The 17,791-nt window shown below is 38.8% G+C and overlaps 1 protein-coding gene across 4 annotated transcripts in view; it reads right to left on the reverse strand.

Annotated features, from left to right (window-relative positions):
* ADGB (androglobin) overlaps positions 1–12,830 on the reverse strand; it is a 99,390-nt gene extending 86,560 nt beyond the window's left edge. For 3 of the 4 annotated variants that reach the window (XM_074537580.1, XM_026794842.2, XM_074537579.1), the window contains exon 1: positions 12,445–12,600. In XM_074537580.1, coding sequence (XP_074393681.1) covers positions 12,445–12,503 — 59 coding nt within the window. In that variant the 5' untranslated portion in view covers positions 12,504–12,600. Of the gene's footprint in view, positions 1–12,444 lie in introns of all 4 variants that reach the window. The other variant, XM_074537581.1, reaches the window with a different exon arrangement.
* Positions 12,831–17,791: the final 4,961 nt, after the last annotated feature.

Consider the following 17,791-nt stretch of genomic DNA (forward strand, 5'->3'; position numbering starts at 1 on the left):
ATCTTAGAAGATGCTCGATGTTGTTATTAGGTATAAACGAACAAAATATTTAATGCATTTATACTTCTGCTGAAGTAAATTGGGTAGCTGAAGCACAAAACCAGAATTTGAGGACAGTTTCTTCCCTCCTCTTTTCCCCTGCTTCAAGCCACATGGTTCTCCTTTCTCTCCTGTGCCAGTCCTAGCATTCATCACTCAGTTCAACACATTCACCTATCTGAAGGTGTTCTTTCATTTCTTCTGACTTATTTTCTTTAGATAACCAGGAGGAGCTTGCCATGGATACAGGATGCCCTGGGGAAAAGGACTCCCATTTCCAGGCATCTGGGAGCTGCTAGACCAGCCAGCGCAGTCTGAAGGCACTTTCATTCTCAGGGCTCTTGTGCTACCAGCACTCTCACTACTTTCTCTTGGCTTTCACAATCCTGGCAATAATTTTGCTGAGGCTGAAAGGATTTTCACAAGGCTAATATACAATGTGTTCATAGCCACAACGCAGCACTAGTGCACCTTCATCTTTCAGTCCATACAAAGTGTTGAAAACAGAATTAGCTAGAATATTCATTCATTGTTCCTATATATAAATGCAAAAAAATGTGTAACCATGTTCCAAAGTCAAACACAGACTACTTAAATGACTAAGGAAACTACTTAAATTACTAAGTCTGACTAAGGAAAATGTTGTCTATGAAATGACACCTGAAAATCCTATTAAGCTGCATCACCCAGAAGGTGGAAGTGTCTTGGGGGAACAGAGGCATTGCTCAAGTGTAGAGCAGTGAAACTACAAAAGCAAAAGCTCAGCTGGAGTAGAAATAATCAAAGGATATTAAGGACAAGGAAAAAAGCTCCTTTAAGTACATTGGCAGCAAAGGACATATAAAGAAGCACATGTCTGCTGCTCAGTGGGGTGGGGAACAGCTTAGTGACAAAGAACATGGGAAAGGCCAAGATACTCAATGTCCTTTTGTGTCTTGGGTTTTGTTGGCAAATTTGTCTCTCTCCAGTCCAAGAGTCTATTTACAAAGTCTGTGGGAGTGAAACTTTACCCACAGTAGAGGAAGGAGCCGGGCAGCACTTGAGGCAACTGAACACACACAGCTCCATGGGATTAGCTGCAATGGGAGCAAAGGTACTGAGGGAGCTGACTGGAGTCTGATTTGGATTTTGGTAAATGCAGTGCTTGGAGACACTTTAAATTCAAATAGACATGGATCTAAGCAATCTGATGTAAACTGGTCCTGCTTGAGTAGAAGTTAGACTAAATGGCTCCCAGATGCACCATTCAATCGATGTTTTTCTATAATGCCATAATACTTTAGCAATAGTAAGGACAAAGACAAGGGTAAAAATAAAAATTTCTCACTGTCTAGACATTAACTACATTCATCCACACTACCACTCTTAAGTAACTCTTAGTGGAAGACAGCTGTTAAAATTCAATACCATCTGTGCCTTCTGCTGTGCAAAACCCACCCAAACATAGCTTCTGCCTTCTCTAACTGAAAGGAAGAAAATGAATTCTGTAGAGTGATACTTAGATTTATTTTTTCATCTTTTTCACCTCAGTCATCTGTAAATTGACTCTATTAGATTTGATCTTACATTAATGGCATAGTATTTTCTCCAGTGTTTTCTTGAAGACTCAAATGATACTTCATTCTGTATTCAATAATATTTAACCAGCAACTGAAAAACCCTGAGGTGTCTATCAGTTTCTCTGTATAATTTCCAGTTGTTTCAAAAAAATCTATTGCATCTGTGCTAACCACATGCATGAAGAACAATGAAAAATAAGCACTGGCTCTATCAACAGATTCAACATTTGTGATATTTTAAAATCTGACCACTTCTAAAACTGATTTAAATACGACTCCTGGGAGTTTCTTACACATAGTAAAAAATTCATAAGTTAAAATTTCCATTTTTTGTACATTTTTTTCTTACTTCAAATGAAATTTGAATGGCATACATATCAATTTTAAACATTTAAGGACTACTCCTAATTTTTTTGTCTCTTTTTTCTACTTCTACTTCTGCATCTCCTCTTCTACATATTTATAGAGAAGCATGGAAATTTCACTTACTGATACCAGTAATAAAGATATTCTGACACCATTCACAAATACAATTAATGATAATTGCAATAATTCATAGAACAATAGAATGTTTTGGGTTGGAAGAGACCTTAGAGATCATCTAGTTCCACCCCTCCTGCCATGAGTAGGGACACCTTACACTAGACCATGTTACTCAGAACCTGTCCTCATTTCTTGCTATAAGATTTCTGAGTGCTTTGGGACAATAATGGAATTTTAAAAAAGCATAATTTTTAAAAGCAACAATGAGATATGGAAGACTTATTTAGCTTACTATCATACTAAGACAGAAAATCACTTTCTACCACATTTTGGCATAACAGAATATCCTCAGCGTTAACAATCTGGAATACATGGAAACAATGCTACCTATGATTGAGATGCTTAAACTAAGTTGTAGAAGTCAAATGCTACTGCATCTCAGAAATGATAATTCAATAAGACCTGGAAAATTCACAAATAACAGCAATTTAATTGGTCTACAAATATAAAAATAAATTAAAAAAGACTTCTGAATTAATTAAAATACTGCATTTGAGTAATGCTATTAAGAAGTTCCTCTATTACAAGAATTGAATAATATAACGGTGAGACTTCTTTGAAATGAACTGTAAGATACGAGGACAATGCAAATTACTGCTATTTTATGCTCAGGCTGGATGGGTTCATTGTGCAACAGTATTTTTGAAACCAAATTACTGGCAGACTTCCTTTTAATCCTGTGCTAAACCCTAAAGGAGAAAAAGGAAGAATAAATTGCCTAATGAAATACCATGAATTTGGCACTAATTCACCTGTGACCCTTAAAGCATCTTCTCCAAGAACACTGGTAGAATTGATACAGCGCCAACGGAGGAAAGAGGGGATGGCAGGACAGACAAGCACAACAGGGAAAATGCAGACAGATTGCAACCTAAGTTTTTTTTCAGAGACTTCAGATTTATTACAGGAAACAAGCCCACTGGAAATGTGCTTTCAAGTAATACAGTCTGTAGACATGTACACTACCACATTCTGCAAGCAAGATCTTGTCAGCTTGGTTAATGGAGTCTAGGAAGCTAGGAAGCAAATACTTTCTTCCTAAAACAGATAAATCTACCTGCAAATTTTCTATGGCCATTCCTTAGAGAGGGAACCCAGCAACACTGATGGGATTATTCTCAAGAATTACAGAAGCATTGGTAGGTACTTTAAAACAGCATGGCTACTCCCATCTTCCTTTCCCAATAATCATGTCATTCTGGATCACCAAACAATTTCATGATTTTTTTAGAAATCATGAAGACACCAAGAGGCAGTAAAAATAAAGTGTCCCTTTCTGTGAATTGTCTGAACAGTCATAAAAAAACTACTTCTGTCCTCAGTAAAGCTTTTATCCTAGTAAAAAGAGGGCAGAGAACAGAAGCTTCAACTTTTTTTCCAAATCTGCCCTGCAGGGAAGCTACTTAAGTATTTCTTTAATCTCTTCCAACCTCAAAGACAAAAGACTCCTTTGAAGACCTTATTTATAGCAGAAAGTTCTTTTAAACTATAATCACTGAAATGATTTTGTAAAAGTAGCATCTGAATATCTTAGAAACCCAGAGCAGAAACCATTTTAACACTCAAGTTCATAAGAATCTCTAAAGGATACAGGAAAGTTTGGCCAAGTATCAGTAACTCTATGGCAAAATGATTTGCTCTTTTTCTTCATACCTAGTATCATTCTTCAGAAGAGGAATGAACAGAATGAGTCACAATCAGACAATTTAATCAGCAGCTAATAAAGAAATACAGTTTTCTCCTTATTATTAGCATAGTCAGCAGCAATTACAAAATAAAACCAAAATATGAATGAGTGGTTTACAATACCTTGCCATTAGTCTTACCTTGGATACTGGAGCCAAAACATACAGGATTCTCTGCAGAAGCAAAATAGTCTACGTGCTCAGAGCTCTCACGTTTGGGGAGACCCAAGCCATGGATGCAGCGCAGGTATGATGAGCAGAACAAATAATTGTAAACCATCTATGCTGCAATCACAGTTGCTTACAAAAGTCTCTGACAATAGGTTTTATTGTCATTTTACTTTTGTGTACTGGGGCAGGGTTTCTTCCCCAAAAAGCACAGAGTACTTTCTGTGTGAAGCAAGTTCAAACTGGAAAATTAAAGTGATGATAGAAAGAAAAGATGAACACCAACTGATTATTCTTTATAGACATATCATTTTTAAAGGGGTCTGTAATTTAGATCACTGCTTCCAAGTGTGATGTTCTCATTTCTAAACATAGCTGATGTCTTTGTAGGTGTCAGACAAACTACTAATAGACCTCAGTAACTTGTGAAGGATGAGCCTCTTTTGAAGGCGCACACACACATTTGCTAAGAGAGACGGTTACCCAGCCTCACATTTAGCTTTGCCAGATAGAAGTCCACATGTTTTCTTACTTATATTTGCCTTCACATTAATGGAAACCAAGTTATTCCTTCTTGGTTTGCTTTCCAGATTCTGGGAGGTGGAAGAAAAACCCTAAATGCCAAATCCTTCATGCAAATTTTACACAGCAGCATGCCTTGATCGTTACTTAAGAGAAAAATTATTAGAAAATAGAAATTTAGAGGCCCTGTAGGTTTAAAACTTTAATTTTTTTGTTTGTTCTCCTTGTTTTCAGCCTGATTCTACTTGTTGCCCTAAAAATATTGTCTGAATTCTGATCCTTGTAATTTTAGAATTCCAGCTAAAATTGAGTATCTTCTACTGTTTTGATCCATTTATCCCAACTAAACCTTTTTGCTATATAAAAAGTTGAAGTCAGAAATTAAATATAAAGCACAAAATCAAGTAATAGACTTTTTCCATGTGTTAGGGGAAAAATATGAAGATGTATTCAAAAAACTGGTGACAAATAGACTGATAAGCAACTGCATATTTAATATAGATCACAAAGGATTTTTTTATCCTGTGTGAAAAAATCTATGTAAAGCAAGAAAAACCAAAAAATTTCTTTTTTTGGAGGAATTCCTGTAAAATTCAACCTTCATGCTCGTAGATAGCTCATGTACAATGTTAGAATTTTGGATCCTGATCCTTCAATATTTGCATTCCAGGAAGAACAGTTTCTATTCCACAAACTACTATTTGTAAACTGCTCAAAGACAGAAGTAAAATCAGGTGGCATTATATACTTGAGAAACAATATCATGTATGTGCTGCTTTCAAATGGCAAGCCAAGACCCTGTAGCCTGCAAGAGCAATGCCAGAAAACAGCTTACCATTTTCTGTGCTGAGAGGCAGCTGTAGTGAAATTCTCTGCTCCTGATTCTATGGAACCAAAGATCTGCTATAAAAAAGCTTTGAATACAGAATGGAGAAAAATGATTTTTACTTATCTGAAAAACATTTTTCACATTGGAAGGTATCAGATTGCCTGGATGCCATTCATTGGACAGCCTTTCACATTCTACCACACTGGAGGTCACTTAAACCTTTAAAAGACATCCTTCAAATTTATTTTTTTTTTAATTAGATTCCCAAGAGTGGAGCATTGGAAATTAATTCCAAGAGATGCCTGCCAAGGCAGAAGTACTATATTATCTATCTCTTAAATGAGCCCTTGTAACGTACAGAAACAAACACAGTCTGCAGAGGTGGGCTTTCTACCCACTGTTACAGGTGGAAATATGATATACCAATACCTAGATAATGTCATAGCAAGAGCCTGGAAAGAGGAATGTCTTTTCCAGTCATTTTCAGGTGCCAATCTCAGCCAAAATAGTGATCTCTGATGGATTCTTCCAAGATGGTTAAGGCTGACTCTAAGTTGTGCTCCAGGTGGGATTGTGAGCTGTCCAAATCCGTTGAGGTTAACAGGTTTCAAAAGATGGTACAGGTGGCAGGCCAAGTGAACAGGCTGCCACAGACAACAAGGGCTTCAAGCTGTATCTTGCAGTTTTCCACCAAGTCACAGATTCGAAAGCAAGTAACATCTACATCCAATTTGCAGATCAAATTTCTGTCTGATCAATGTGCTCTTCTTCCAACTAGCAGCAAATGAATAGCCATTATAAGGCTGTAAGCTGACCTTAAACCAGATGTAAGAATGCTATGGCTGCTTTTGACACTAAAGTTTGATACTCAAGTATCAAGTAGAAGAATATGAACTGCACAGCGCTGCTTCTTTAAAACCTCTTGTGCCTTCTGTAGGGCACCTGAACAATTAACCAAGAGCTAAAAGTCTCTGCATGGCAGAGCATGCCAGTACTTCTGAGGATTTAGGCCAACTCATTTAAAAAGCACTTTGCATGCATTGTTAGGAAAATCAGGAAATCCCATTTCTTCCATGGTGGTTACAGAGAATTCACAGAAGATAAAGACCATTCTTCTTAAATAGATGAATAATCCCCAGCAAACAGTGTCTCTAACATTATACTTTTAGATTGCTTTCTAGTTTCAAAGCACAGTTATTCGTATTTTTCTTTTGACAGTACATTTTCTGCTATGCAGTTCTGCTGAAAGCTGCTTTTTTTCCAGCACACTGTTCTTTACACTGTTCACTGCAATAGAAGTCAAAGCTCCTCTTGCACACTCTGATTGTGCAGTCTCCAACCCAGGGCTCATGGAGTGTTTGCCTGTAAGATTCTCTGACAGTGCTTTGAGTTTCATGGAAAGAAAAACCTAAAACTAAAATCAGTAGGGAGTACAGCATTTAGTGTGATATTGCCACTAGTAAATTACTTAATATTTTCATGCCCATGAGTCTGTGAAGTTTGAAATCTACAGATCAAATAAGCTGAGCTCTCAGGGGTTCCTTGTTTTAATTAGAATTAACTAGGAATATTCATTTGAATACATAATTTTCTAATTAACATGTAATCTAGTTAATAAAAAAGTAAACTTATTGGTCAGCTTATATTCTATTCTAGTATGCTTCTCATAATTACCTGGGGAAAAAACCATTATCTAAGCACAAAACAAAACTAAAAAGAAAGTTAAAAGCAGAAGAGAGCAAAAAGTACCAACAAATTGACTATGTAAAGTTGTACTGTGTTTACACACTGAAAAATTTTGATTACTGAAGCACAGGTACTGAAAGCAAGAGCTTCATTTTTCTGCTCAGAAATTCTAGGTCTAATTTAGAATTTTATTTTTTTTTGTGACACTAACAAAATTACTACCCTCAGAAATATGAGTTGCTTTCAAAACAAATAGACAATAAAAATAAATGAAAAGTGGTTCTTTCAAGCTTAAAAAAGACAATGCAAAATCTTCAGGAACATCTCTAGCTTTAGTCAGGTTAGAATTTAGGTATTAATACAATAGTACAGTGGTAGAGCTTGCAGGTGGTCAGTGATGCAATAAAAAACTTCTGAAGAACAATCATGAACCTAAGATCACAACACATTTATTCACTAACACCGCTATGTCTGGGGAAAGTACATAAGTGCAGGATGGTACCATTTGCTCAGCATTTCAGATGGTTAAATTTTAAGGTACATAGATACTTTTCCCTCCAGTTATGCAGCTGGATGCCCTGGAATCCTGGGCCATCACAGATTTATGTTATGCCTAAATTATTTGAGAGATCAGGAAATGCTTTCCAAAAGCCTGTAGACAAGCACTCAATCCAAAACAATTGTTTATCTTTGGATTGCAATTAACAGTGTGCTGAAGGAGACCATGATCCCAAAACATCCTCAGTTTTGTCAGGACAGTAGCTGCAAACTGGAGATGAACAACTGCTGTAGCTCAAGACACACCACTCACAGGGTCTCATGAAGCCTTAACTGGCTTTGGTTAGAAAGGATCTGAACTGAGCTGTTTGAGACAGAAGAGCCCCACAAGTTATCAAAAATCAGCCTTGTACTAAGAGTATAAAATCTTGTAATATACTACCAGTTACTATTGTAAAGCAGATTATAAATACAATGAAGGTTTAAAATTTTTCATTCAAATCTTTTCCCTGTGAAGAAGTCTAGTGAGTAGCTGTACTGAGTCTGGTTAGGTTTGAAGTACATTTCCCCAGAGCAGCTTGTAGGGGAGATATGTTTTAGTTTTGTGATGGAAACAGTCAATAACACGGTGATATTTCAGTTATTGCTGAGTGGTGACTACACAGAGTCAATGCCTTTGCTGCTTCTCACACAGTTCTGCCTGCACGTTGGCTGGGCGTGCACAAGAAGGGACCAGAGGGGACTCAGCCCAGACACCTGACCCCAACCAACCAACCCAAGAGACTTTCCTTACCATACGTTCTCATGCTAAGCAATAAACCTGGGGGAAGAAGAAGGAAGCAGATGTTTGGACTGATGACATTTGTCTTCCTAAGTCAGCAGTACATGTGATGAAGCCCTGCTTTCATGAGGGATGGCTGTACACTTGCCCGTTCATGGGAAGCAGTGAATGAATTCCTGTTCTTGCTCTGATGTTTACCTATTAAGCTGTCTTTATCTGCAGCAAGTTTTTGCATTTTTACCCAGATTCCTGCCCTCATCCTGCTAGGGTTAAGCTAGCAAGCAGTGTGAGTCAGAGATGCCATATGGGGTTAAACCATGAGATTTGAAATTAATTATATTTTTAAAACCAGCCCAATTACCAATGAATTGGGCAGAATTAATCATAAATGATTAATTAAAAAAAATTCAAAATCTGGGCTAGTATCATCAATGTCTTTTGTCCAAAATGTTCAGTCTGTTTCAAGCCTCCAGCAAAAGTTATAACCTCCAAGCCACACTCAACTCTGACTTTAGCTCATGCACAGTCAAAAACAAGCATAAGCAGCTCCATAGGAATGTAACCAGATTTTACTCTAATAGCAACCCCTTCTCTCAAATAAAACATGTTGCAACACATGTTGCAAGTCAAAGATGTACCACTGGGCTGCCCCCTTGGACCACAAACAGGAGAACAGGAGTGCTGAGTGGGAGAGTGAGTGAACTGGAGCACGGCACCTTGTCTCAAACAATACTGCAACTGAAAACCTTTTTGCAAAGAGCATAAAGGCATATCTAGTATATCCATCATATAATTTCGCAGACTCTAAGTATTTTTAAGAATAATGCTCACGCACTTCCCACGCTTGATGTAGTTGCTATGTATTCATATAATCTTCAACGGGTTTCTTTCCTGCAGGCTTGTTCACTGATTCCAGGTAAATTTTTAGTGCCCATTAAAACTTACATTAACCAATATGAGAGGTCCACTAAAAGCTTCAAGTTCAATAACCATGCTCTTACCCATAAGTCTTGAGTTCTTACCATTCTCAATTTTCAGCCTATCTAAAAAACTCAAAACATCAAAAAATTAATCTGGTCAGTGTATATTCTCCAAACTACCAAACCTAAAGAACAGATGCTGGCAGTGGATAAAACCTCAATCAGAAGCCATGGCAGAAACCTTATTCTAGGCCTATGGGAATTGAAGAATGAACTAGCAATTCCGCTCTTTTTTCTGCTCTTATTCTCTCATCCTTTAATCTTAATAACAAACATTAGGTAATCCTAGGCATTGGCACAGCAACCTGCTACTGATTGCAATCAACCAGGCATACAGCTAAAAAATAATTTCTTCCAGCCAGTGCAGGCTTCAGCCTGTCTCTGCTAGTCCTTGAGGATACATCAGCAGTACATATTAGTTAGTGACCTCTTTAAAAAGTACTCCAGCATTGCTCTGACCTTCCCCTATACCATGGTGACCTCTATCTGTGCCACAATTACCTCTAAATCACTTGCTTCTCTTGGCTCTGACCATTACCTCTTCATTTTTGTCCCTAATAGCCCAAATCCTAATTGTGATAGCTGCTGATGGCTTAATTCAGAAGAACAGGCTTGATGGCATGGAGCTTCATCAAATTAATTTAAAAGCATTTTAATTCATTATCCATTCTTACTAGCCAGAATCTCTTCCAGTGCCACCAAAGACATCAATTCTTATCCACCATAGCTATTGAAACCTGGGAAAGATCAGATTCTCAGTAGCCTCTAATGGTGCAATTCAGAAAAGCTGTAATGAAGCAGTCCTTTTGAGCTTGAGTTCTTCAGCCCATCATCTCCAGCAGCTGCCTAGCTCCTGAGGGAATTGCTTTCTAATTAGAAAGCAGTAATGAAGAGAGACCCAATGGAGTATCCTGCAGAGACCCAGGGGAAGTCTGGCTAGCAAGTCCAGAGGAATTTTCCTGCCTTCTCCATATGTTTCTGAGGTCCCACTCTAACAATGCAATATATCCACCCATAATCCTGATTGATTTTCCACAGTGCAGATGTACTGTTCTGACTGTTTTAAACACTTGTGGGGGGGGGGGGGGAAAGAAGCCTGATTTAGAATTGAGAAAAGTGATTTTAAGGTGATCAAAATATATTGCACAGATGTTTGTACACATTACTCTCAGAGGATTTCTGCATTAATTTTATCCACAACGGATGAAATAACACTAATTCTGTTTGGTAAGTACTAACAGATTTCAGGGGTTTTTTTTACAAATTGTTAAAAGAAAAATTAGTATTTTTCTTTGTTCTATTACTTATATTTCTATTTAGTATTTTGATCATTAGAGACATATAAAAAACAAGTCACATTTCCTATCAGGGAGACAGTATTAGTCAAAAGACAAAGTATTTTTAACATTTTTGTCCTTGCAACTTCAAGCTTTGTTCTAAAATAAAACAGAAAATTTATCTTGCAATTACAACAGAATACTAAACTTGCAAGGCAACTCTCAGGCAGGCTGCAAATATTCATTTCTCTTTCAAACACAGGAATAGTTACATTATGTTTTCATAGATTTAGACAAAATTTTTACAGTAATTGTCTCTGCCTCATAAACATCCTGAACAAGCTGGGTAACAGAATGAACAGAATGAATGAATATCAAAGGGAATCAGAGAATATTCTGAGTTGGATTCCACTAGGATCATTAAGGTCCAACTCCTGGCCCTGCACAGGACATCCCAAGAGTCACTCCTTGTGCCCAGGAATGGTGTCCAAATACTTCTTGAACTCTCTCAGGCTTGGTGCTGTGACCACTTCCCTGGCCAAAACAACAACAGAGTTACTAAGCAAAGGGTGCAGTGGGGAGAAGGAACTAGATTCTGGCAGCCTGCAACAGAAAAGTTGGCAAAATGGGAATCAAGGTGTGAAATATAAAGTAGGAACATGAAAATATAAGAAACTATTGTGTAGTGAAGGCTGTGTAACTACATATGAAATAAGCACAAAGGGGCATTTGAGATTGACTTCAGGAGAGAAATAAGTAATGCAACTGAAACCTTCATGTAAAAAAAGAAGCAAAGGCCATAAGCACATACATGAGATACTTTTTTTCATTTGAATCCCAACAGCATCATGCATTCAGGCTTACATTAGGATGAGAAACCTGCTAACACCATAGAAACAGAACTCACAAGTCAAAACAGTGAGAGTGAATGTCAATGTTCTCTATTTATTAGTCTTTTCAGGAAGAAATATACATTTACACAGAAATATACACATACTAAACACCCAGAAAATAGCAAATATTTTAAAAATAACCCAAGAGATGCTACTTACACAGAAATATTTAAGAAATTAATATGAAAAATTCTTTTCTTTGTCATACTTGCTTTCCTCAGATTCTTTATAACATTAAGCAAACTTTCCAGACACTGGGAATTGTCTTTCCTTTCTGTAAGGGAAACTGATGTGCTATAACCATCATTAATCATTTCGCCTCTAAACCTGCAGCTAGTTTGGTTCCTCTCCCTGATGAAAATAGAGCGCCCCCACTCCCAAAATTATTGTCCTGGTTGATAAGTTTGAGGTTCTTTTAACCTAAAATCATTTCAGTGAGCTCTTAACTTCTGATAGCTCCTGAGCAGCAGCTGAAGGCCTCGTTCCCCTTGCTGTGTGCAAGGTCTGAGGTCTGTGTGCCCGACCAGGGATGCTCCAGGACACGCCCGGCTCCGGCGGGGCAGGACGGTGCTGCAGAGGGAGGGAGCACAACTTCCACCCAAGCCGGGCTCCCGGTTTGAACAAACAAAACCCCAGGAGCAACCAAACCCCTCCTCGGCTTTAGGAACCACTTTTACTGAAGCACCCACGCCAGCAAGTGAACTTTTTCAGCACAAGTTGTTTGCCCGCACGGCGCTTACGGGCACGCACCCGTGTCCGGCAGATGACACGGCGACAGGGCCGCCTGGGTGCCCGCCTGGCTCAGGTGCCCGCCTGGCTCAGGTGCCCGCCTGGCACAGGTGCCCGCCGGCCTCGACGGCCGCCCGGGCCGGGCCGAGGAGCCTCGGGGAAGTTCCCGGCCGGCCGCAGCAGCCCAGGCCGGGCACGGCGGTGTCTCCATCCCGGCCTCCCGCGCCCACCCTCCCTCTCTCCCGGGGCTCTCACCTTCTGGAGGAGGTACCGGCTCCGCTGGAGATTTTCTTCTTGCCCGGCTTGGAGGCCATGGCTGCGGGTCGGAGCCGCCGCGTCCGGAGCGTTGCCGGGCGACCCCGCGGGAGGGGCCGCGGGCGGCTCAGGGCGAGGGGCCGGGCCCAGCCCGACCAGGACGCGGCCCCACCGCCGCTGCGTGCCCGGGCAGCCCAAGGAGCGGCGTGGAATGGCTCTGCGGGCAAAGGCTTGGCTTGGAGGGTAACAGATACGGCTTCCTGCGGCAGCCTCAGGAATCCGTCCCAAGAACGAAGTTTGTCTGCCGGCCCGTGATAATCAGCTGTGAGAAACTGCCGAAGACAGAGAGGCCCTGCAGAGAGACCTGGACAAGTGAGGGGACCGGGCAATCACCACTTGTGTGAAGTTTGCCCATGACCAGTGCTGGATTCTGCACCTGGGACAGAGGAACCCTGGGTGTATGGACAGGCTGGGAAACAGGCTGGGCAGCAGCACTGCAGGAAGGGACCTGGGGGCCTTGGTCCTTGGCAACTTGACTGTGAATCAGCTCTGCCCTGGCAGCCTAGAGAAATTTTAGAGCTAGATTATTTTTCATTTCAGATTGAGGCAATTAATTAACTCCTGCTATGAAGCCCATGATTACCAAAGTGAATGGTGTTCTACCAAGGTCAGATAAAATTAGCATTAATCTGCTGGTTTTGAATTCAGCAGATAGTTTGCTACAACTTCATTTATAAGAAGACCTTTTCAGATACATTCCAGAGACTGCACTATTGTTAACAAGCTCCTATTTGTAACATCATATTTGCTGTTTCCCAATCTGTAGTGAATGATAAAAAATTCTTGATAAAATAGAATATACTTTTCTTATTCTTATTCAAGATTTTTCAAATATAAAAATCAATGAAAATCTGTTTGTCAAATCACAGAGGGCACGAGTAGATTAAAAATAGGAGGAAAAATAGGCAGATGTTGCTACATCTAGAGGCTTATTTTAGACAAATTTCAGATCTTGATTTATATCAAGATGACAGGCAGCCAGATAGACACTCATAAATTTCAAATGCAGAATTCTTCCACAGCTTGGCGTTTCCTTCGGCGTTATGTCCAACAGCATCCATTTTAAACAAGGTACTTTGGGACACTTCTCACTTGAGAGACAAGTAAACATTTCAATTTTATTTATTTCTTTTCAAACTGAACAGCTGGTCTTCTTTTCATACAATTATGCTATCAAATATTGATTAGGGCAATAAATAAAATAAAAAAAGGAGAGAAAGAGGTGAGTTCAGACATCTGGATATACTTCTTCAGTATCAGCACAGGGCTGTTCACCTCCACACCTTGCTGGATGCTGATGCAAACTTGTAGATGGGGGACAGGATTCAGTTTGTGTCCCAGAATGCAGATAAAAACATCATGGAAATTACAGACTTTCTCTTCCTCTGAATCCCCTTTCCTATACTTACTGGACAGAGAAAATACTATGAAATATACATAAAAATGCAAGAGACAATTATAAAAGTTCTCACAGTAGGAAAACCATTTTCTTGAAAGAAGGAAAATTTTTCCTTCTTGAGGAAGAAAAGCTTCCTTCTCCTTTTCCTTCTTAAGAATTTCCATCTTGAAAACCAATGATATTTGCAGCATCCCAGCAAATAAAACTTTCATATTAAACTTCTGTGAAAGACAACATAAAAGTAACTGAAGTTTGAGTGCCTGGGATGGTGGAGGAGGAAGAGCACAAATCAGAAAATCATAATCAAGTACAGAGGCTTTAATTCTTTGCTCTGTTAAATGATAACTACTACATAGGAAGTTCAGAATGGACTTGACCTTTACCATAAAATCCTACAGTAAGTTTGTTTGCTGAGTGATGGCATTAAAAGAATGTATCGGTGTGCTTTGTGAAGGAAAAACAAGATCTCAAGTTTAACATCCATCAAGTTACATCTCTTTATTTATGCAAGAAGTTCATTTAGAATTCCATAACCTAACAGCAATGACAAGGACAGCTTGTTTGGAAAGAGAAATTAATCTGAATTTCAAACAAGCTAGTTTTCTAACTGGCAAAGAATCTCTAAGGTCACATCAGCTGTTTCACTGCCCTAATGTCTCAAGCCATGAAGTATATCTGACAGACACTCCCTGAAGGGAAGAAATTGTTAGTGTTGAGGCAGCTGGCAGAAAATGTGGAATAAATGCACAAGACAACAAAACAAGTGTTAGGAACCCATTGAGATGTCACTAAACAAATACTAAGGCAGCACGTACTGATTAGCAATGGATGGATGACCTTCTGGTCATCATTCTTCTAAGGTACCATTCAAACCACCAGCTTCTTTGTTCTTCCCTGAAAGCATCACAGCAACAACTACAGCACATGCAAATCACTTACAGAAAAGCAGCCTTTCAATCTTAATTATTTTGTATTTTTTTATCACAGCACATAGTAGCTGGAGAGAGTAGAAAGAGAGTAACTATGAACAGCAACACTACCAAAAGCCCTCAGAGGTTTTGGAGCTCACACTTAAGTCTCCTCTGATTTTACAGAAGGCACAAGGACTTCAGAACAAGAGAGTAAAAGTTTTTGCCTTAAGGAGTGTGGGACTGGGGCAAAGCAGAATGTGTAGAATAAGTGATGAGTAGGCTAAAGACACTCATTCTTCTCAGAGATGCCAAGTGACAGGATTAGAATCAATGTGAGAATTTAAATGAGAAATTCCTCTTTAAAATAAAATTTTATTTTATTTTTAATTACTGTCAAGCTGGTCTAACACCAGAACAGGTTTTCCAGCAAGACTGTGGAGCTTTTTTATCAAATTGGGCATGACCATGAGCAACCTGCTCCAAGGCCTGAGCAAAGGTGTAGGACTACACCATCTTTCAAGGTCACTTCTAACCTTACCCATTCTGTGGTTCTGGGAAGTCCTATGTGAAAAAATGGGTTAAGGTGAAAAGCACCTAGACGCTTCTGTAAAAGAGATGCTTCATTTTCAAGCATGAGGTTGCAACAGTCACAAAATGAAAGGATTTTTGTGATGTGTTTTTGAGACTTTTTTCCCATGTATTTTTATCAAATGACAGGAAAATCTAGGTTCTGAATTTAATGCTTTTAACAGATTAAAAAAACCCATTGCTCTTTAACTTCCAATCCTCTCTTTTATCTGTTTGCTAAGTGAAAGAGTGGGTGGAAGAGATGTAAGGAAGTAAGAGGTCAGTGGGAAATAATGAACAGAGGAGGACAGCAGTGCAGGCAGTAAAGAATCAGGAAAAGAGTGAAGGGTGATCAAGAAAAGAGCAATTGTGCGTGGAGAACGGTAACGCCTGAGAAAATGAAAACACTGCAGTATGTGATAAAGCCTGGGAGGAGCAGTCTGTGCACTGTGTCAGGAACAGTCAGTCACTGAGGTGACATAGGCCAGGGAACAGAATTTGAGCAAAAGCATCCTCAAACAGATGGACTGAAACTATGCACAGGCAGCCCTAGTCTGTTAACTCTTTAAGTGAGGCTAGGGAGTAAAGGGGATTATGAGAGCTTTCCTGGGTAAACTGATGGAATAAGACAAGGTAGGGGGAAAAATCAGCCAGTTGCATAATAGAAAATAGCGTTTGCCTAAGCACAGGACTTCACTGCCATTTCAAAAATATCTTATGGTAAAACACAGCTCATCTGATTTTGTCAGGGATATGATTTTTCCAGCATTCCATCCTCTCTTGAATTTGACAAACTGCCAGAAAGGTGGGGTCCATCAGAGTCCTATGTTACTATTTCCAATTACCCTTTTTTTTTTTTCTTGATTTGCTAGAGCACATTCTATCATATTCTCATGCTATAATCTCATTTTGGAGAAAACACAGACCCAAAACATTCTGTGTCAGCTGTTCATGTCCAATTTAAATACAGCAATACCATCAAGTCCCATGGGAATGCTCAGGGTACTTATTTATGTAAAAGTGTAAACTGAGGCCTACCACAGCTTTGATCATCTCTCCACTCTAATATAGGGATAAAACATTATCCCTATGTATTATCCCTGTGTATGCCCCAAGAGCAGGCAGCAGAGAAAAATCAAAGTAGCTCACAGAATCACAAGTTTACATTTGATGATACAGGAATATCATTCTTAGTCAAAAGAGAAGGCTTTCTGCGTTTGATACAGTGTAAAAGCCCTATCTGAAATCTGAAGTTAAACAAGACATCTGTGATTCTCTAACTATTGGAACTGTTAAAAAATTCAGATATGGACAGAAGAAGTAGTATTACTTCTTTAAAAAATTCTAGATATTTGACTAAAAAGATACAATGAAATTGTGACAGTAGCCTGAAGGACAGAAGGGTATTTTTTTAAATTGAAAATACAGAGTCTTAATGTAGTGTAAACTACAGAACTGCAGAACCTATTAAATGTCTTAGTACACTACTTTACTTTAGTATTTTGGTTTTAACATTTTTTTTATAATTAAGAATATAACCTTTTTTGCAGGGGATTTAAAAAGTTAAGTCTTCTTGTTCTAAGTAAAGGCATACAGCAGATGACAGCAAATCCTTTTTAACAGTGATTAACTTTAGTGTGTTTTAATTGTGGCTGCAGTTGTATATGCAGGCTAAAAGCAAAAAGCTGTACTATCTGAAAAATGCAAAATGTAAGATTGCTGCATAAATTTTTTTTAATAGAAATGTGATTAACATTCTTCACGAAAAGTCAGAAACAAGACCACAAGCTGATGTAAGATGTCTTCTAACTTGTTTTAACCAAATAACAATATATTTTCTTCTCTAAATAATAATAAAAAAATCTACAACAGTTTATAGTCTCTGACTTCTGAAACTCATACAAATTACATAAATTATTGTCACACTTATGCCATCATCCATATGCCATGTGCCACAGCCCTAGCCATTTGAGCTGTACATTTTCTGATATAATTGTGCTTAAAACAATAACCCAATGAAATGAAAGAGCATCCTGGTGGACAATCTGACAGAAAGTTCTTGCTCCTTAAGATATTAAATAAAAGAAAGCAGTGATTTTGGGGATCTTGTGGCAAAGTACCATTGAAAACAACAATTCTTTAGTTTAAAGCAAAGTAGTTTCCCTGTGTGGTGGGTTGACCCTGGCTGGACAGCAGGTGCCAGCCAAAGCCACTGTATCACTGCCCTCTCAGCTGGAAGGAAGATAAGAAATATAACAAAAGGCTCATGGGTTGAGGTAAGAGGCAGTGATCATTCACAATTGCTCTCATGGGTAAACAGATTTGACTGAAGTAAATTAGTTTAGTTTACCGCAAATCAAATTAGATAAGGATAATGAGAAATAAAACTAAATCCTAAAAACACCTTTTC

The sequence above is a fragment of the Zonotrichia albicollis genome, chromosome 3 (assembly GCF_047830755.1).
Source record: "Zonotrichia albicollis isolate bZonAlb1 chromosome 3, bZonAlb1.hap1, whole genome shotgun sequence".
Lineage (NCBI taxonomy): Eukaryota > Metazoa > Chordata > Aves > Passeriformes > Passerellidae > Zonotrichia > Zonotrichia albicollis.